At 36.1% G+C, this 22,908-nt stretch overlaps 2 protein-coding genes across 4 annotated transcripts in view; one reads left to right on the top strand and one right to left on the bottom strand.

The window, feature by feature from the left end:
- The window catches only part of Adar (Adenosine deaminase acting on RNA), a 402,559-nt gene extending 380,007 nt beyond the window's left edge, over nucleotides 1–22,552 (top strand). For both annotated transcript variants that reach the window (XM_081736085.1, XM_081736087.1), the window contains 2 exons: nucleotides 16,154–16,347; nucleotides 21,885–22,552. In XM_081736085.1, coding sequence (XP_081592211.1) covers nucleotides 16,154–16,347; nucleotides 21,885–22,004 — 314 coding nt within the window. In that variant the 3' untranslated portion in view covers nucleotides 22,005–22,552. The remainder of the gene's footprint in view (nucleotides 1–16,153; nucleotides 16,348–21,884) is intronic.
- Nucleotides 3,625–10,540, bottom strand: LOC145668335 (uncharacterized). Of its 2 annotated transcripts, none has more exons than XM_081736088.1 (4): nucleotides 10,139–10,540; nucleotides 6,947–7,473; nucleotides 5,449–5,692; nucleotides 3,625–4,279 (listed from the first exon to the last, which is right to left on the bottom strand). In XM_081736088.1, the coding sequence occupies exons 1-4, from the start codon at nucleotides 10,290–10,292 to the stop codon at nucleotides 4,158–4,160; spliced, it is 1,047 nt and encodes a 348-aa protein (XP_081592214.1). In that variant the 5' UTR covers nucleotides 10,293–10,540; the 3' UTR covers nucleotides 3,625–4,157. The 2 variants fall into 2 exon arrangements, with proteins under 2 accessions (XP_081592214.1, XP_081592215.1); XM_081736089.1 differs by having other exon boundaries at nucleotides 5,449–5,689; nucleotides 10,139–10,536.
- Nucleotides 22,553–22,908: the final 356 nt, after the last annotated feature.

Consider the following 22,908-nt stretch of genomic DNA (forward strand, 5'->3'; position numbering starts at 1 on the left):
GTTTCCGACGGAGCGATTCGAAACGTCGAGGTGCTATACAAAAAGAAATTTTCAAAATAATTTTAGCTGCTATCACCCTTACCTATCTTGAACGAAGTAGATTGCAAGTTTGGTCGAGAGATAAGTTTTTAAAATATATAACCACACCTCGAAATTACACCAATCTGAAAAGTCCTGTTTACGTCCCTTTAACTATTGTCTATATACTAATACCAATATATATATATATATATATATATATATATATATATATATATATATATATATATATATATATATATATATATATATACTCAATACTGTACGGTCAAACTAACCGCTATCATTACAATTTTAAAAAATAAGTAATAGCAAGCAGAACAAAAGTCCGTTATAAACAATATTTTAAGTACGAAACATTTACCATTCATTCAAATAAAGAAAACTTTACTAGATTACATCAGCACACACACATGAAAATATGAATGAGGAAGCTTATTTCCTAAATTGAAAACGTTATTCTAAAGAAATTGTGAAATACAGTTATGATGAGAACTTCCTAAAGTTTGGAATTGAGCCCCTGAGATCAGAACAGGAAACAAACCTGTTAACATTGTTTAACTGCATAGTAAAAATACCATGAGAGTAGAAGCAGTTACAAGTTGATGAGAAAAATTAAATACAACACTTAATTCTTGCCTAAATTTGATTAACATTGAATAGTAGGTACAAAAGTCACGAACATAAATAAATGGAGGTTTGAGCCATAAGAAATAATGGCTCCAACTTCCATTTATTTATGTCCGTGACTCTACAAAAGTAGAAGTAATTTCACAACTAAACAGAGTTAATGCAGGTGGAAGTACATTTCAAGTTTGTTTTTACCTTCAGTACCCACTCTAAATTGTTTAGGCACAAATCTACCATGTGTGGTCAGAGAGTTTCTTTTAATTGGAATTTTATGACAAAATTTCAGACTCATTCTTTTCGCTACTCGCTGCTGTTGTAATTATAAACCTGCTAATATGAAAGTTTTGAGAAAAAACTTTTCTCTTCTATAGTTAAGCATATAAGTTTCTTATGTAGCAGCTCATTTGTTAATATTACAAAATCTTCAATAACAGTACTGTTATCAGATTGGAATACATGTGTAATTGGTTGACCAGACCATTGTTCTCTAAACGCAGTATAAACTTGTTTCTTCTTAACAGAAAGAAATATATGTTCTTTGGAACAAGATTCACAATTAGCGATAATGAACGCACTAGATGGAGACCAGAAAATATTATTTTGCTAGGTTTGTTTAGTTTCAATGGTTTATTGGAACAAACATTGTATGAAAAAAAAAAAAAAAAAAAAAAGTTGTTACACAGTATATTTTATGCTTGTGTTGTTGCAAAATTAAAAAAGTTTGAAGCGGGAATTCAATTGGGAAAACAATTCTTAATTGGTGAAAATTAATAAAAACAGTTAGTCTTCATGTCATACTTGGCACATTTGATAAACCAGTAAAGTGTGCTGTACAGCAGCTTGTACAGTTCAACGGGAAATATGGATGTAGTAAGTATTTACAATCTGGAAAATACTTACACCAGGGGCTACGTATTTATCCCTATAATAAGAATGAGCTAAAAGGTTCACCAAGGCTTCATGATGAACATCTGCAATATACTAAGGAAAAGGTATTTGGTGCCAAAGGGAAGTCTGTTTTTTTAATCTTAATTCCTATCAACTCATTGACAGCGCTATGATAGATTATATGCACTGCATATGCTTAGGTGTTTTTAGGTGCCTTACAATGCTTTGGTTAGATTCGAAAAATAAGGATGAGGTCTGGTATTTAGGATGGAAGATTCATGTACCGAATGATCGCTTAGCACAAATTAAAACTCCATCTAGTATTTCACATACTCCACGGTCCATGAAAGAACGTAGAAATTGGAAAGCTATAGAATTTGAGTACCTTTTTTTACTATACTTTCCAATTTTTTCTATATGTTTATCAACGATATTTATTTCAATCACATTCTGCAGATTTTTACACCTATGGCAGGTTTTTTAAGATCAGTCAATGTGAGAAATATGGAGTCGATGGAGAAATGCTTTCATTCGTTTGTATTCCAAATGCAGTATTTATATGAAGAAAAGTATATATCATCGAACATCCACGACCTGCTTCATCTTACAGATTGCGTCAGAAATGCAGGACCTTTGCAGTCATTCTCTTGCTACCCGTTTGAATCTTTAAATGGAACCTTAAAACATCACATGCACGGTACACAGGAAATAGCTGCCCAAATTGTATCTGGATTTGCTGTAGAAAATATAATTTTTAATGATGATTCGTTTGCTGAACTTGCAGTAAACTATGAATTTGTATTAAATTCTAAATCTTACATTTTCAAAGGTTGAACGTATTGATTGTGAACCTGAAACTATTATTCGCAAAGCCCAAGGTATTCTTATCACAAAACATTGCTTTCAGAAACAGGAAGCAGTTAACATACATAAATGTTCTCGAATTGGCAATAAAAAAAACGGGAAAAGTAATATTTTGCACATCTAATCATTGCATTAATAGGAAGCATGATGACAGTTACTTTCTTCTTATTTATGATAGGGTGCTTTACGCGTGTCAGATTTCCGATATCTATATCGCTAATTGTGAATCTTGTTCCAAAGAACATATATTTCTTTCTGTTAAGAAGAAACAAGTTTATACTGCGTTTAGAGAACAATGGTCTGGTCAACCAATTACACATGTATTCCAATCTGATAACAGTACTGTTATTGAAGATTTTATAATATTAACAAATGAGCTGCTACATAAGAAACTTATATGCTTAACTATAGAAGAGAAAACTTCTAAAATAGAAAAATAGAATGGCCAAAACGAAACACTGGAACTTTTAAAGCAACTAACACCATCTACATTAATAATTCCTGTCAATGACAGAATACCATTCTGGTCTAAAAACGGATGCTGTTCTCTAAATTTGCTATATATTTTACCATCTCTAACACTTTCCAAAATGTTTTCATGTGTTGACTGCGAAGTTGAAAGTTTAGCCAGAAAGCCAGGTCGGGAAAACATATTTTCAAGTTGTTTCAAAATATCTAAGAAAGAAAAAAAAAAAAAAAAGCTATTTTACATGAGCGTTTAGTGCATGCACAATGAAGAGACGCCGATGGTGAATCATACATAAATACGCACGGAACTTGTTTTGCATTGATAGACTGTAATAATTGAAGAAGATCTGAAACAGCAACTTTGGTAAGCTTATGTTTCTTCACAAACTTCATTACCTTTAAAACACTGTTATCTTCTACTCTTTCCTCTCCAATCGACTCGGAGTGCACGCTCACTTGCATACATACTGACGGTTTACCACATATTGATACAGTCTCGACTGAAACTTCAGAAGAACACACTGAATGAGAAGAATGCGTTTCATTCGTCGTGTTACCCAGGTCAACAGCAAATGATGAAAGATAATCGTCTCTACAGTCCCTTTCTGGAAGGCTTTCCGTACTTGATTGTTCACTGACGTTGTGAGAGGAAAGTGTGTTATGTTCCATATCGAATTTATCAGTATTACTACAAGTGACATTCATTTCACAAGTACCATTTCTGCTCTCATAGTAACTATTATTCGTATTTTGTGTTCCCTTTGTCAAAAAACCAGTACTATTTTGGTGCTCACCAAAAATATCTTCCCGCTTACTCCATCTATGTAGAGTTGTTCGTGGTATTTTTAGAACAGATATATTTGGAATATCAGATGAAATATATTGCTTGTACTGCCGTTTCATGTCAGCAACAGTGAAAGGCTAGAATTACAACACTTTTAAAAAAACCTTCTTTGTTACTACGTTGCCTCCACTACAAAAGGAAACACGTTAATGCTTTTTACATAAAAGATAAAACTTAGTCAGAAGCGAAGATCCCCATTGCTAATTAAGCTTAAAACTATAACGCCAAAACTCTAAATAACAAGGCAAATAAAGTAAAAACCAGTATTATTACAATAGTTAAATAAATGTTTAACACACAGTGCTTTAATAATAATAAAAATTCTACACACATTTGTGGAAGACTCAAAAGATAGCTCCAATATTTATAAAAACAAGTACTTAATCTTGCACGTTTCAGTAAGATATTCAATCTCCTTTGTATCCTATTCCAATAAATTCCCTTCTGCTCTCTTCTTCATCGATTTACGAGCCTGCACGCACTTATCAGTCATTGCAGCATGTATAGTAGACGGTTTGCATTGCGGGAATTTCATGAGGACATAATCTGTTGAAAATAATACACTGCGTTAATTTGGAACAGCATGCTTTTATAATGCGCACGTTCATTTTATTATTAATCATCGTTATCATCAAACTATAGTGGTTATTAATTTACTTTGAATATTCAATTGAATGAATTGAATAGAACATCCTACCTAACAACATCCTATAAACAAAACCTTGTTATGTTGATCAACATATATCCGGAACAGGGTTGTTCCGAGTTCAAGTTTTTGCATTCGCGAAGAAATAGAAATTGTGAAGGTAAGTAAGGCATGGAATAACTTATTTCCATCTATTTTCTTTTGATTGCGTCCTTACCTCTCTTCTAGTTTCTATACTGCGCAAGTGCGAAAATCTTAAGATAGAAGAGCCCAGTTCCGAATATATGTTAATTAGCGTTATATACAAGATGATGTTCTTTTACACATGTAGTACGTTCTTCTAATTTAATTTCGACTAGTAGATAGTATTTACTGAAACGTAACCTAACAACAGCAACAAAAAAAAAAAAAAAAAAAAAAAAAAGGAATTAACCTACGAAGGTGGAGAGTGGGAAGTCCATTATTAACCTAGAGAGTAGTGTGCCTTCCGCGAAACTGAGATGGAGCAAGGAGTGCGGAAGCCGCGAGTAGAATGAACCTAGTATATTAATTTTTTAATTCGTTATCCCGCTTAGCTCCGCCTCCCTCGCTCGTAACTCAATTCCACTACAGTAAGGCACACAGCTTTTTCGTAGTAAATAATGGATTTCCAACTTTTACCTTTGTATCTCTCTTTACTCTTTCAGTTTTACGTCCCACGTAAATGCCGAGTAGGCTAAATGAGACAGTGATGAGAATGAATGAAATGATCGAATGAAGAAAGTGGGAGGACCCGAGAAAACCCACTCACGGTGTTTGTCCACCATAAAGCCCACTTAGGCTCCCAGGATCGAACCAGAGACCACACGCACCAGAGCTGAACGCTCTACCACTGAGCCACCGCGGTCCCATACCTTTGTATCGTTATCGGTTGAAATTACATAATTTTGTATTAATACGTAATTGTTTGGTACGTAAATATTAACACGTTTTACATTACTATTTCCATGTAAGCGAAATGCTGTTTTCACATACAAAAATAAGAAGCAATTTTCTACATGTGTAGGAAACATGTAAGATATATACATACCCTTTATTGCTGCAATTACGTCGGGAGACAACTGTTTTTTTATTTGTCCATGACCAGTAATGGAGCTGGAACTCATCTCATTATCAGTAAAAAAAACTGACATTAAATTCCTTGTTAATTTCGTGCCCGATTGACCTGCACTAGCAAGGCATCGTACCAAACGTGTCTTCTTTATTACAACATTTGGATATTCTGCGCTCAGAACAACATCGGCAGTTCCTCTGCACGATAAGTCAGTATCCTGCTAACAGAGAACATACAAATTAAATCAATTCCAATCTTTGAAAGAAAAATGCAAATAGCACACTTTCATACAAGTACGAAACAAAGGTACATTTCGGGGTGAGTAGAAAATCTTTAAAATTTTATGGGCCGCTGTAATATGTAACCACTATCGCTACACACTATTTTAGAAAAAATATTCATGTTTGTATGTACTCTTATCATTTTCAATATCATTAAATTTGTTATCCCCTCATAGGGTAGAGTAACATGCAGAAAGAGGCTATTACCGTGTATCTTACATATCAAATATAAAATCAATACTGAAAAGCAGACCGAAAAAAAGAAAGAAAAAAAGAAAAAATGTTACGAACAGGATTGACAATTTTAGTCACAATTTCCAAAACAAAATGCATACTTCATTTGTAAATTTTCTTTCATTTTGACATTCAATAGAATGAACAACTTAAGATACTTAGAGTAAATTTCCTGAAGGGCTGTACTAACATTGAAAAGATCGAACATGGTCGAAGAACCGATTTATATTAAAATACCTTCTTTCACCGTAAAATATTAATGAACATTGACAAAAGAAAACTGGGCAGGGGATAAAACAGCCTTCTGCTTAACGTGCCATAGCGTCAACCTGTACGCCACCAACTCCCGTTTTCGAGACCGCGTCAAAACTTTCAGCTGTCAAAGTTAATGTAGGCTGGGTAGCATAGTTGTTAAAGCTACGGCACGGTAAGCCGAAGAGGGTTTCATTCCCAGTCCATTTTTTGCTCTTCGACGGGGAAAAAAAGAAACTATTTTAATGGGAAAAAAATGCAATTAAAATAATATATGAACTCTCACTTTCTATTCGATAAGTTTGTAGTTAGGAAAAATGTTGCAGCTACTTCCTTTACATTTTTTTTTTTTTTTTTTTTTAACAATTTTAAATACACTAAAAAGTATAATTCCAGATGCGCATAAGTATTAAATTTATGAATTACAGTAACAATAGTCGCCAAATTTCTTGTGCATCCAATTATATTATCTATGGTTTTAACGCCAGTCTTCAATCGTCCACAGTTTCATCACGGTCACCATTCCACAAAAATAATAACTTATCTTTGTAGAATGGCGAGCCTAATGAACCTCTGGAATTACAGTACAAGAAAAAAAGCGTTTGAAAAACATACATGATATAATTACAAGCACAAGGAATTTGGAGAGAGTAGCTACTGTACTTAATAAATTTACAATAATCCTGTTTCGTAAATACTATACTTACCCTGGTTTTCGTACTAACGGAAGACAATTCACTTTCGGAAGGTTCGTCATCAACTTCTGCATCTAATAGTTGGAAAAGAAATTGTTTCACACAACGTGGAACTTTAAGTTTTCGGCTGTTCTCGCGGTCCCTAGAAGCACATTCTTTCTTCAAAGCATCCACCATGCATCGCTCTTCTTTTAATTTACAGCTCAATTCTGTGACTTTTCTCTGCAACTGATCACAATTGTTACATCGTTTGAAACTTGTAGTTGTGTTACTGACTTCAAGGCTATCACTGCAGCTATTAGCATTTCTGTGTTCAATACTGTGGTTAGAATATGTCTTTTCTGTTAATACATGTTCATAGTTTCTCTCGAATATATTTTCCAAATTATCTATTTGCACCGAAGATTGATCCTCTTCGCTCGGAACATCAGTCTCATCGGATGATTCAGTTCCTTTTATTCGTTTACTAGGAACAGCAACATCTTTCTCACCATTCTGAATACATTTGTCAATCTCACTTTCACAATCAGATTTGGTGCCTGTTAAGAAAACATAATAAATATGCTTACTGATTAATCTATATTTACAAAGACAAAACCTGCTTAATATTAGTATGATAGAATTCCCGTATAAGGTGCTTGCACTTTACGATAAAAAGAGAAATATTAATAACATTAAGTATTAATCAATTATATACTTATAAGTAGTTACAAATATATTTTAATGATTTAAGCATCAAATCAGAGATTTCGTGCAAATATCTCAGTGTCCACAACCGGTGCATTCACGTTATTTAACGTTGATTGAACTCCCTGTATCAATTTATGCTGCATTAAGCAGAAAGGATCTAATGTAACCCAAATCTCACTGAAGCCTTGCTGTGCAAATCTAGAACTTGCACATATCAAGCAAATGCATTTGCAAGTAACATCTTATTGAATCCTTTATTAAACTATAGGTGCGACTAGAAGGTGGCAGCCGGTGGAAGTGCATATCTGAGAGTGGGAGCGAGTGAAGCGAGACGATGCACAGAAATCCGTAATTCTGGAAGGAAAACGTCTTGGCAATCTGTACCTTTTGTTCAAAATGAACTGCGCGTTCGCCAAAGCTCACTTACAGGGTATATAAATAAAGTAGCTGAACGTACCCGCTTCGCTGCGTCAGACCAACAATTGAGCCCCTTCCACTCTAATAATCGGAAATTTTATACACCCTCAGACACGTGTCTGCATACTTTCCTGTTTATTACACGCAAGGAAAAACGTGGGTACTTTTCTGAGTAATTTCACCGGGTTATCACAAGAGTGGGGTAGTAGTTATAGTTCATTCCTTTGTTTATCTTGCTATTTTATATGATTGTTGAAGTTTTCAACTTTCTCAGCATCAGGGATTCGGAGATATGGTCATTTAATTAAAATAATTCCCGTCCTCTTCCCGTCGAATTTCTAAAAACCCTTAAATACGTGTCTAATTAGTTTAAATGAGAAGTCCTGATTTCATGTTTCTAATCTTCAAATGTTCCGACATATCGACATCATCTTATAATAATTCTAAACTGCGTGGGAGAAACAAAGTAAAAAAAAAAAAAAAAAACACCTTTTTTCAGGAGGCGATTATTCAACTCACGTTGTTTAGAATTGACTTATATCAAGTTAACCGGAGGTGGAGCATGACACATAGATCTCAAATTTTGACTTATCTCATTTTGACCCATTTATGACTTATATTGTTTCTCCCCCGCAGTCTAGAATTGCAAACCCATCCTTTTTTCCTCTCCTCCCCTCCCCGGGTGAATTTCCAAAAACCCTGAAATATTTGTCTAATTATTTTAAATGAAAAGTCCAAATACAAAACTTCCTAAGCTTAAGGGATTCGGAGATATGGCAATCCTATTAAAATATTTCCAACCCCTTTCCCCCCAAGCCGTCTAATTTCCAGAAATCCTTCCTTAGTGGTACCCTAAGTCTCAAATTCTTTATACTGTCCAAATTTCAAATTTCTAACTTAAGCGGTTTGGCCTGTGCGAGGATCGGTCAGTCACTCAGTACTTTGAATTTTATAGATAGAAGATATATGTACAAAAAGGAAATAGAAATGGTTATCAGCCTTCGTCCATTTCACATCTACGTTCCATGGATCCGAAACCCGTACTACAATTATGATAAAGGTGGAAAAAACCGAGCCCTGTGGGGCCACTAACACGTCCTACTACTACTACGTTGCCTCGTAACGCAAGTAAATCACTTTTTTTATCAGTCAAGTGACTAAAAATTACTACCGAACAAGACTGGGGGAGATACTAAAAGTTAGCCGCATCATGTTCACCATAATGGTTGAGTAAATTATTGTAAAGTCAAAATGTGCAAGGTGACTGAATAATTTTAAGTACATATTTCGCACCAAATCATGTGGACCTAGGAAAATAAACTACCCCCTCACAAGCTGTCTGTGATATAGACTTGCGTTAATCAAACTAGCAGCAAAATCTCCTGCCTTACCGGTAAAATACCGGCCAGTTGGCAACATCATGTAGGCCTAAAATAGGACAGAACCCTAAGGGTGCAGTTGGTGCTGAAAGAAATTAATATATCATAAATGTAGTAATGCGGCCATGAACTAGGATAGTACGTGAATTATGCACCACTGGCAGAGTTCTAGAACACTGGTCACACATTGAATGTAATATAGAAAGAAATCAGCGTGCCCTGCAGGGCTTCTAACCCGCCTTCACTCGCTATCGCTTGCCCGGCAGTACTGTGTGAGTTAAGTATTGAGCTGTGGTACAGAAAGGATCCAAACTAGCTACTAATATATATCTGGGGACCAGCGTTCTAGGACCTTCCCTGCACCACGTAATGTATTTACTCTCTTACGATACACTTTATGACGCAAACAGCATTTAGTGCTAATAATAATAATAATAATAATTTCTTGAAAGTAAGAATGTAGGCCTAAAATAGGACAGTATGAACAATATGTACAAATGTAATAACGAAATAATTGCATATTCACAATAGTACACGTAACATAGGCCTACATGATGGTCGAAGCCTAGTCGTAATTACGTTATTTTAAAAAAACAGTAACATAATTTACATTGATTTTAGAACTTTATTTTTGAGACCAACAAAAATAAACTTCTCAATCTCTACAACAAAAGGTTATTATAAAGATACAACAGCAAGAAACACAAGAGCTACTCACCGAAATGGCAAACTGTCCCATTGAATTTCTTCTGTTTCCACCGGAAACATCCCTCTTCTCCCAACTTCAGTTTCGTTTTTCCGACATTCTGCTTTACATTCAAAACGGAATAAGAACCGTTTTTCCATTTAACAATACAATAATCTTCATTCATGATTACACTCTCTTCATCATACACTTCAAACCGCCAGTAATGATATTGCGCCAAAAACACGTACTTCCCGTCACATGATCGCTGCAACCAATCACTGAATTGTTTCCTTGTAGTTTAAATGAAAATTAAAATTCACGACAATGCTATTCAACTAGGGATATATACGTACCATTTTCTATTAAATTGTTATTAAATAAAAATAAATATTTTACACCTAATACACTCTGGAATAAATAATCGCACACTCTGTAGGAGCTTCAGGCACAATAGCCCCCCCCCCTTTAATTTTCAACTAATTATTTTCTTTTCCATATATGTTCAACGTCTGGGACATTATAACAATCTGGTTAATTTTTTTTTGGTGGTTGCAGCAAGAATGTTTGCTAGCAGTATCTTACCCTGGTATTTTCAACTTACCAGCAAAATTGTTTCCTTCTGCTGCAAACACCTGTACATTGTCTGTACACTGCATGTAGGTGAGTTTAACCTCGCATGTGCACGGTGATAATACAGGCAATGTATTCCATTCTACTCCCATATACTATACATGCATAGGCGTGCACAGGTTCTCTCGTTTCCTCCCACTTTCTTCATTCCACCATTTCACTCATTTCTCATTATCACCGTCTCCTTTAGCCTAGCCGGCATAACCGTGGGAAATAAACTTTCATTTTTTAAGATGGGGGAGAAGAGGGGGCAGCTGAACCTAATGTTGTGTTTGACATGGTCGGCCTATATCTTACAACACTACATTTTAACCAATTTCTTTATTGAAAGAATAGTATATGGAGTCTTACAAGGGTTTTTAGTCCATCACTGGTATGCGTATGGGAGGCATGGAAACAATATGCTCCCTCCAACATTTTGACGATATACTATTTTAGAATATTGAATTTTACGGAAGTTACATATTGTACGAAAAGTAATACAATGTTTACGTTCTTCAAAATTATAAGGATGATTTCATAGGGTGGCACGAGGGGAATTTGCCCCAGAGTAACTCTCTAATTTGGCTCAACTGGCTTACCAATATCCTTGCAGTACTATTTTAACCCCCTTTCCGGGGGTATGGTGGCGAGCGCTCACCTCTCGTTCTAGATGTCCCTGGTTCGATCCCAGGCTATATGAGTTCCTGGTGGACGACATCGTGTCCGTGAGTTTTCTCGGGGTTCTCCCCTTTACTCCCACCTAATCATTCCACCAGTTCGTTCGTCATCGTTCACTTGCTATTTCATCCATATCATTTGGCACTTCGCTTTCTAAACGTGGGACGTTAAACTAAAGATTTAATTTCATTTTAGTGAGTTGAAATCTCCCCGGAGAAAATTGTCTGAGATCATCACTGATTAGGATAATTTTTGTAATGTTAGTCCGTACGTACGTTATTCCGCACGATAACTCTTGAACGAAAGCGAATTTTTGAATTCTGTTTTTTCTATCGATATATACATTAATTATCTCAAACAAATTCGTTAATGGAGGTGATTCACAAACTGGAAATAGTAGAAATTAACCATTTCTGGTTTTAACATTGATCACTGTACAGCTGAAACTATAACAGATAGCGGTAAGCAAATTTTTGCAATCGATTACGCGACTGAGAAATTCCTCTTAACTCTTGAGATTTTGGGGGGGTTAGGGACAGAGTTTTACATGAGAAATGTCACCATCAAAGTTTAATTATTTAGTAATGATGCTTTTAAGAACGATAACTATAAAATAAAACTTCAAGGAGCTGTGACAAAATATTTCTTCATAATTTATTGCATGTACTGTTCTTAAAATGTATAATATAAAAGCAAATATGCAGATAGATAGCTAAACGTCTACATTTATTATGAAGGCAAAAAGTTCTCAAATTAAATAAAATTTAAACAAGTGGAATATTTGGGGGGAGAAAAGGCAAATTTGGGGGGATTGCGTCCAAGCATTTGGGGGGGGGGATCGGCACCTCTGCTCACAACAATATATTTTTCTTAATTATCTGCACCACATAGGAAAGACGTAGAAGTTGAGCAAGTTGGTGCCTCACTCATTGCAGGAAGCCAACAAGCAAAAATTACTAACAGTTTGTTTATCGTTTCACGGCAGCGCAATGTACCCCAGGAACATACGCATGGGGTGGGTCCGGGGTCCGGATTCCCCCAAATCCGGACTTTTTTGTAAATTTAGCCTAATTTTAGGGGCAATTTTATAATTTTTAATATAATTTAGCCTGAAATTGTGTTTGGATCCCCCCGAAAAGCTTTGGACCCCTCCCGAAATAAATTCCTGCGTACGTTCCTGATGTACCCAATTCCCATCGAGTTTACCAGTAACGAAAAGTGGGTCATGCGTGATACTGTCCTTCAAATAACAATACAGAAATAAAATGTGTAAAATTCAAATCCGATTACTACAATGTAGGCTGCATACTTCAAGGAGTAATACTTCTATTTGATCCATCTAATCTAAGGGTCTGCACACGCCTTTGTATATATGTGTCAGCACCTTGCATATGTGCATTTCAAAGAGCTCCTTCGTGGCTAAGCGGTTAGCGTACGCGCCTATGGCGTGGGAGATCCGGGTTCGATTCCCGGCGAGAGCTCATGTGGTTCGGATTCCACGTTAATCAGTAGGTCCACGTCTCATGTAGCCTCGCTGCTGAACGGGACGTTAAACTTAAAATCAACTCAATGTGCATGTCAAAGTGGAGACTTAATGTCTGGATATTGCATGTTTCCTACGCCTATAACGTGAATGTTTCACTCTAATCAACCTTGTCCATCGCATTTACCTGTTTAAGCTATTTACTTACTACACGTATTTTTTAAATCCATTTATTGGCAGTCATGATCATTGCATGTTCCCATTCATCTGTACATTGTCTTTACACTGCATGTAGGTGAGTTCAACTTTGCATGTTACAGGCAATGTGTCCAATTCTATTCCAATGTACTATACATGTGTCAGAACCTTGCATATGTGCATGGCAAACTGGAGACTTTGTGTCTGAATATTACATGTTTCCTACACCTGTAACATTAATGATTCACTCCAATCAACCTTATTCATTGCATGCACCTGTTTAACCCATTTATTGGCAATCATGATCATTGCATTTTCCGTTTACCTGCACATTGCCTGTACATTGCATATAGATCGGTTCACACTTCGCATGTACACGGAGATAATACAGGCAATGTATTCAGTTGTAATCCCATGTATTATACATGTGTCAGGACTTTGCATAGCGAATGTCGAATTGGAGACTTGTGCCTGAATATTGCATGTCTCCTATGCCTATAACGTGAATGTTTAGCTCCAATCCACCTTGTTCACCACACGCATCTGTTTAATCCATTTATTGGCAATCATGATCATTGCATGTTCCCGTTCACCTGTACATTGCCTGTACACTGCACGTAGGGGAGTTACACACTTCGCATGTATACGAAAATAATAAATGTAAAATAACATATCTTACATCATGCGTTTTCCATGCTATACGCTAATACACGGTATTTACATGTACTGCAAATGTCACACATGTATATTACATGTTGATAAACAGGCACCTTCCTTGTACTTTTCATTCTTACTGTATTGCGAATGTTACCAACAATCCATTCAAGGTACTTTACATGCACATATTCCCTTCATTTACTTGCATGTGAGTGACTACGTGTACATCGCATGTTCTTATTTTAATGTACAGGCTCTGTACAACGCGTGTTTTCGTGCAACATTTCCAACAGAAGTTCAATTCTTTTTTGACATGCATATCACCTGAAGACAATGTGCCTGTAATATTTTTTTTACATGTGTTTTCGCCGAAACAGGCGCCTGTATAATGCCTGTCAAAATCTGACAGGCTTTTACAGGCAGTTCCATGTACAAAACATTGCATGTTTCCTCAAAAATTTTCATAATAGTTATTTCAGTGACATACTGATAATTGTGTTTTGGATCGGGCAATATTAACTGAAATTAAATTTACGTAATAATAATAATAATAATAATAATAGCTATGATTTAAACTTCTATATTGTTCACATTTTTGTAAAGTGGAGTGATTAGGTCATCTGTGTGAACGACACTTCTAATATGGCGAATGAGACTTACTGAGCTAATCGAGAGTAAGTATACTGTATGTAGGAAGGGGAGTGAGTCACTCAAACTGCAGATATTTATTATTTATTATATTTATGATGGGAAAGTGACTTTCGTTGTAATCTGAGAACTTATTTCTTCCATTCATATTCTTTATATCTGAGGTCAGGACCGTAAGGCGGAACATAAAGAAAGAAAGAAAGAAGAAATTCTTTTCTGTGAAACAATTGTGTGTAACAAGAGAACTCTTTCTAGAGGAAGACTATAGTGAAGTTCCTAAGTCGAAACAAATGATCGGAAGAAGAATCAGAACACATTTTGCAAAAAAATTATCAAATCAACGTACTCTCTTATAACGTCCTTCTATATTCATCAAAATCATCGAGTAGAGAATATAACATCCTTCCATATACATCAAAATCATTGAGCAGAGCAAACAATAGAACGAAACCGTTACAAATTGGACATGGAATTTTTAATTATCTGTACACTGTAAGAAAATGAAAATGCCTTCCATTGCTGACATCAACATACAATTTGCATGAATCACTAAAGATCATCATTCTTCATGGCTAACACAGTCGATAGATTACATACCGTGTGTTTCATATTAAAGGTCCAGTACTTACAAATTACAGATTGCTGGAATTAAAGAATGAAACAAAACTGAGATAGGGAAATGTCAGATTGAGCTTCGAATGGAGCGTTCAGTCATGAACCCCGGGAAAGTCATTCAGAAATTTTAAGTGGGAAAGTCTGACATTTGACACATTATTGAAAAATTCTTAGTAAAAGCAACAACTTTTGTAGCGAAGAGATTTTCATGTGGAGCACCGTTTACAAAATGGCCACCACTTAACTATGAGTCAGATAAAACATCCAATGATTATAAATGACAAATTGCTGACATTGAAGTATGAAACAAAGAACGGAATACGAAATGTCAGAAGGCGCATCGAATGGATTGTTATTCCTGCCCCATAGATTCATCTAATACACTATTGAAAAGATCGTAGAGAAAACTTTTGCAGCAAAAGAACACCGCTTACAGAATGGTCACTATTTAACGTACAGCCTGGTACAGTATCAAGCAGAAAGCATCTGTGAGATATTCGTAAAAACATTTTCAGATAAATAGTGGACCATTCGTCATGCAACGCAGTGTGAGCGATGATAGAGAAGGACGCTGTTGCCGCACTCACTGCTTTAAGACTGATCTTAGATATTCAATAGTGTTTAAATCAGAGGAGTGAGCGAGCCGGGGAAGTATTGAAGGTCATCCTGATGTTCCTCGAACTATACCTGAGTGTGTCTAGTTGTGTATATTGGCAGATTGTTATCTTTAAAAATTGCGTCATTGTTAGGAAACAGCTTCTGTGAATAAGATGCACGTGGCCGCGTAAATGTCCACATAATCACTGGCAACAATTTATTCTTTAAGAGTAATAGTAGAACCAATTGAAATAACGTAAAATTCCGGCCCATACCAGCAAAGAGCTTACTATGTTTAATAGCAGAAGAAGGCAGTCCCTAGCATACGCGACGCCTCTTTCGACATGCATCATGCATATACCCGGATTGTTAGAGACAAGGAGAAAGATGGATCATCGAACCATATTATTTTGTTTCGAATCCTTGGTAGATCATGTTTTATGTTCCTGTAAGTACCAAAATAATTTGTGTATTTTGTAACTTAAATGTATTTACTCGGTTCCTTTTATTTGATAGATGTGTAAATGATTAACTGATCTATTTTATATTATCTTTAGGTCAAAATGGCCCAGAAATAATTAATTCTGTAACTGGTAAAGATGAGCGTGGATCAGCATCACGTCTCTGCAAGAAAGGTTTCTTCAAGCGTTTCTTACAGCTAGCAGGGAAGATCAGCTCCATTACAAACCTAACTTTAGACACATGCCCACGACAATATTCAGATGCGAAAGATGCTGTACAAGATTACAAAGTAAGTATCCGTGTGCAGATAGTTCGTTGTTCTAATTTTATTATTTCGTGTCATTTGCAAATGGAGTTCAGATTGAAGAAATTCATCTTTGGTGGCTTAGTGATAGAGCACCCACCTCTGGTGCGAGGAGTTCCTTGATTGATCCCAGGCAATATTAGTTAGTAGTGAAGAACAATATTGTGTCCGTGGGTTTTCTCGGGGTTCAACGCTTCCTCATAATTTTCATTCCGCCAATTAGCAAGGTCTATCGCAGCTAATTTCGGAAGAGACATTTTAAAAGGAAATGCATCATAGACAATTTGCTAACAAATCCGCATGTTTGAAATAGCCTCGCCGAAGCCGAAACTGTGCTCTGAAGATGTACACTAAGTAATGTGATCAGCTGAGTCTCGTCTTGTTTGTACATCTTTGATGACAGCAAAAGTCAAGATGAAACTTTTAATCTAGACTGTGTTCAATCTGAAAGAGGTTTAGTATGCGGTGTAAAAATATTTTTCATGATATGAATGAACTCTCTCATATGCCACTACCATGCATACCTTGCCTTGATGCTGTTTGATGTACTCCTTCAGGACATACGGTTACCTTCGAAGATATAAACGTTGCAATCACAAACTTTGTTGAATTTAAACTATGACTGCGTGCCACAATACTGTCTTAAGTCGACTGACTTGTGAAAGATCGAACTTTTTTTTTAATATATATATATATATATATATATATATATATATATATATATATATATATATATATATATATAATGCTAACAAAGCATCAACGCATCTCAAAGGGGTTTTGGGATTTATTGTTACGGGTGCATCTGAAAAATTGATATTGCATAAACTTGTAGCTTTGAGGAGGATTCATGAGACTTCCACGACAAAAGGTGGTATTCTCTGTAATCAATACCTTCTGCCAGATAACTTCGTGTTTCTCAGTGAGTTTATATCTGACTATGCTCTGTCTCAGAGTATATGAACGTACGTCTGTCGAGACAGATGGATCGCAGTTACGATACTTAATAAACTTATGCCATTGTCTTGGTTGAAGGTAAAGGGTATGCAAGGAATGAAAGTTTTCTGAATATGAGTAAACAGTTCTCTTCAACACTATGTTATTTTCCTAACTGCAGCAGCTGGCTAAACGCCCTTCTAAACTAATGCTGCAAGAACATCCTCATATGTCAATTGTTCACTGAGTTCTTTCGCTTTATTGGCAACACTCTGCCGTGGAAGATCCTTACCTTACTCTGCCAATACCGAACTGGTTCACTTGTTTTATGAGACCTAATGCTCTTTGCTAAGCTCACCTCCAATTTTTTCAATTTTAATGAATAACTTATTAAAGACAGTAAAGAATATCAAAAATCTAGAAGGAAAGCCAGATAGTAACTTCAAAACGGTATTATATGAATTAATAATCGTTTACGATTTTTCGTGTAGTCCTCTTCGAAAAACTTACAGCGACCTCATGGATAAAATGTTAGCGTACATGCCTTTGGAGTGAGAGACCCGGGTTCGATTCCCACAAGGAGCTCATGTAATTCGGATCCCACGTTAAGCTGTACGTCCACGTCTCATATAGCCTTGCTGCTCAATGGGACGCTAAACAAAAATCAAATCCAAACTGAAAACAATTCTAACGTCATAAAGTGCGCACATAAATATCTGGTTTGTAAGTAGAGGTCTGGAAACGGTAATTAGTTTATTTAATACGATTTTGTTGATATTACATGACTTACTTTGCACATTTTTGATATTCTTCATTGGCTTTCAATTATTATTCACTAAAATTCAAAAAGGCTTACCGAAAAGCCTTGTCACCGGCCCTGTGTTATAGTGTTGAAAGGAAACATGGAGTTCCACCCTTGGAAAATCGGCACCTACTAATTATAGGATGGACAAGTCATGTAACCAGGTGACAATTCATCTTGTGTGGAAAGAAGAGGAATTATGCGATACATCACGGAAACGATTGTTGCATCAATAAATATGTTAAAGGGTGATGATACTTTGGTATTGATCCAGCAACTGGTTCCTTAGTGATTTGAGAAATTAGTCTCCAGTTGAGTAATTTATGTACTAGTACTAAAGTATCACTAGTGACAAAAATTATCACGTTTAATACTTATTGATGCTCAAATGTTTAAAGATGAAGTTCATTGAGATTTGAATACCATGATTAACGTGACTCAGAAAGTTCCATGTTTATACCTATTAGACTGAAGAAGACGGATGATTAGCGCAACTCAATTATTATAAAAATTTTGTGTTATATCTGCATTGGGAGCCGTAGCATGCAGAACAGATAAAGTATAAAATTAAATTGAGAAATTGAGAGCTAACTTAAATGTGTCATTGTCCTTATTGTGTACGGATACAGTTTCGGTTGACGTTTCCACCTTCATCAGTCGGCGATTCTTCGTGGAAATACCATTCATATCTCTGATTCATATGCTTTTTCCATTTCAGTTCCAAAATCCCCTTGTGATTAATGCATTAAATTATTCCACTGTGTTCAAGAGGAGGAAACTATTCACTTCCTCTCAACTTACTTTTAAGAAATACCTCACTTGTAATGTGGTAAATGTAAATGTGATCATTAGTTTCACTTATTATTATATAATAGATGATGTAAAAATAATAAGGAAAATATAACAACACCGTACTCTTGTTTTTAAAGTGAGATTTCTGATGAAAGGGTTTGTGCGATTGTTTGGAAAATATTATAAACACAATGTGGTAAACGAATAATTATCTTGCCAACAATTACAAGGCTAATGAGCATTTAAGTTTAACCACAACGCTTGCTTGCGTGACATATTTATTCGGTACATAATCACCACAGTCGTCTCTATGGTCCTTTACAATGTGATCATTCACTATGTTCTCGGGCATTATAAACAAGAACGACTAAACAATAAGCACTGACAGAATCATATCAACTCCACAGAATATCTCAGTATGTTGCTTATTCTGTAATATATTTCACCAAACTGTGTATGTTCTTCCCCAGTAACACATACTATTTAGACAGATTTTCGTGCAACAGCCACAGATTCATAAGTATGTGTATTGGAAGTCCTTGCCAGGTCCAATTTTAGAAAGTGCTTCTTAATAAATTAACGGAATCGTGGAATTTTCGATGTGAAGTTCAGTGCTGTCATTGGCTACTGTGAATTTATTTTTACTTACTGTGAATACGCGTGTTTTATGTTAGATTCTGTAAAAAAATTCTTTGAATAGTATTCGCACGAAGATTCGCCGTTTGATGAAGGTGATATCGAAACTACCTCGATACATAATAAGAACAATGATGCAATTAAACTCTCAATATCTTAATTTAGCAGCATGCGAAAGTTGTTTACTCTTTTGAATTTTGGAGTTCAACATTCCTTTTCAGCATCGAGGCTATATATGACGGGCTCTACTGCTTCAAATAGGATGTGAACAATTTTTCGATTTGGTATATGGGATAATTTCATCATGAGTATGTATAGCAATAGATACAGAACCGTGCCTCATAGAGCAGATTACAGTTTGCTCATTTTGTAATCATTAGTTCATCCTTTCATTTTATTCTGACATCATCTTTAATGAAAGGTTTTCACATATCGAATCTAGTAGTTGTTGTTACTCAGTTTAGTCCATGACCAATACAACACATTGACATCTGCGCCTATAATCTCATATAAACAAAGTAACCAAAAAAGTTTTTGCCGTTTTTGATGTCCCATTAATCATGCGCTCGCAGAGAGGAAACGAAATGACGCACGTGCCTGCCAAGCGATCGAGAGTTAGTCTGACCATCGACCTTCAGTACAAGCACATTGCGCACACAACAGTCATAGCTGTCCAGTGTCGAAGAGTAATGGAAGTATCGAAGCAGCTTGTTCGCGTATTTATTGTATAACTTTAAAGCGGGTCTGTCAGCTGTCGTATCAAGTCGGCGCATGTGCCAGACATTGGGGAGAATGCAGTAAATGAATGCACCTCCAAGTATTGGTTCCAGAAATTCCGTTCGGGAGATGTGAGGCTTTCGAATGAATCTTGCAGTGGACGACCATATGTATTGGATAACGAGTTCCAGAAAGCTATTGAGGAGGACGTGGTCTAACGTGTGATGAACTTGCAAAAAAGGTTCCATGTTTGCACTGAACAATCAGACTGCACCTGCATGGGATAGGGAAGTCATACAAGTTTAAGGAAGTGGATCCCTACACATTGGCGACAGCCAACAAGGAACCACGAATTACAGCGTGTTGTCCTTGCTCACTCGACACCTGAACACATCTATCTTTAATCACTTGCTTACTGGTGACGAAAAGTGTGTCCTTCGAAACTCTCAAGCGTACAAGACATCGGTTGTCGTCAGGTGTTCCCTTCTCTCACTCCTCAAGACCACCTCTGCACCTACTCAAGGTGGAATTGTTGGCGAGTGGTGCATTACGAGTTCCTTCCACCTGATCAGACCAAAACAGCTGACTTCTGCTCTAAGCAATTGCAGGGGGTGCACCGTGCATTGCGGCAGAAGAAGCCTACCTTGGTGAATCGCAAGGGTGTGCTGCTCTTGCACGACAATCCAAGCCCCATGCGACAGAGAGGATCCGGGAGACCCTTCAGCAACTTGGCCGGGAGACACTGTGCCGTGTACCATATTCACCGGATCTTGCGCCAACAGATTACGACCTGTTTCATTCCCTCGACAACTACCTCCATGGAAGATCCTTCGCGAATGAGGGAAACCTGCGGGACGCACTCACAGACTTCTTTGCATCCACGACTGACAAATTTTATCACCAGGGTATTGTGCAGCTGCAGGAACGTTGCCCAAAGGTGTTGGATGCTGATGAAGATTACTTCAAAACCTAAAAGTACGTACCGTCCATTGTATTGCTCTTTGTTTATCACTGCTGCAGAACGGCAAGAACTTTCTGGAACTTTTTTGGTTTGTTTGGTTGGATCCTTATATCTTTTTAAAATGCTGATCAGCTAAAAAATGTAAATGTTTGAGATGATGATAGATCAAATGATGTATATGCCAGTATGTTCTGTTGGTTAGAGACTAAATTGAGGTACAACAGCTACAAGATTCAATGTGTGAAAACCTTCATTTGTATATATTAGAATTATTCCATATAATCATATATATTAATTGTGTGACATTTCATAAACAACTGTAGTAATTCTGCTTTACCGTACTACTGTTATCGTAAAATTCTTATAACCTTAACTGATACTGTCAAATCCTTAATTGCCATACCAATCAATCAGTATTTAATCATCTTCTATTAATCAAAATAACTGGCTTTAAAACACAAGTAATTAGTTGCCGTGCCAATCACAGTTAATCTTTCTACTTAAATACCCAACGTCTAGATGCCACACTAAGAGATGTTAGTGTTGTACTTTGCCAGTTTAATAGTTCCTGTTTATGTTCCTTTCATGTTCCTGTTTATGTATAAAACTCATTGTATATAACAGATCTTATTTTTGTAAGATTTATTTTCTCTTGTAATTTTGTCGTCTTTATTGCAGATGGCTAAGGAGCAGCTTGTATTGGCATTCCACAAAGCAGAACTTGGTGCATGGTTGAAGAAGCCAATAGAACAAGATCAGTTTATAGTAGATGACCCTGACTTGGAAGATACCAAATGACTCATCATTCTGTATACAGAGTACATATTGATTTCCTGGGCACTCCTTGGAAGCCGATATGTTTTGTATGGTTCTGTTGGGTTTTGCGTACCAAAATAGACTTCTTCTTCAGCCCATCGTTCTGGTTTTAAAATATTCAACAGATTCGTTGAACTTGGTAGCAGTAAAGGGCAGTTTCTGAGAAACTAGAGCAAAGAAAAAAATTTTTTTGGTTTGATTTTACAAACCACCATGTACTTTTGTGTCTCAATGAGAAATGGTTGTTTTAAAACTGCGATTTTTTGCATAAGTAGAAGTCTTTTCGTCATGAACAAGCCGTTTGGATGTATTCTGTTGAAGGAATATAACAACATTAATTGCTCATACATATTAACAGTATTATCAATAGAAATTTCTGTAATACATTCCATTATCACAAAGATATAAAAAATAAATTTTGCACATGAGACAAGTTTTTTTTAAGTTAGTGTAATTCTTCTTTCTAATTCTGAAGTTTAGTGTAGTTACATAATTACTGCTTGATATATGAAAAAAAAACAAAGAATAAACCAACTTGCTTGCTATTATGCAGGTTCAAGTATGGACGATTAAAACAATAATGTGTGGTTGCATCTCAAAATACCCGAATAAATTAGAGAACTATGTGTCAAAATGGAAAAATAAATGTACAAAGTTATCTTTCGGCTTGCTTTTGATCTACTGAACGAAAAGGCAGTAGAACGGGCTATGGAAGCCAATTTATTTTGCTTATTCGCTTTGCAGAAAATTGTTATGCTATTCGCGGAAAAGCAGCCCATTCACTATTGTTTGTCTCGCGTATGCTAAGACTATTTCTTTAGAAAATCAGACATGTCTATAACTAGTGGTATTTGAAAGCCAGTTTTTTCTTTGCTCGATATGGAAC

Source organism: Thermobia domestica, chromosome 13 (genome assembly GCF_964235325.1).
Source record: "Thermobia domestica chromosome 13, izTheDome1.hap1.1, whole genome shotgun sequence".
In the NCBI taxonomy this organism is placed as follows: domain Eukaryota; kingdom Metazoa; phylum Arthropoda; class Insecta; order Zygentoma; family Lepismatidae; genus Thermobia; species Thermobia domestica.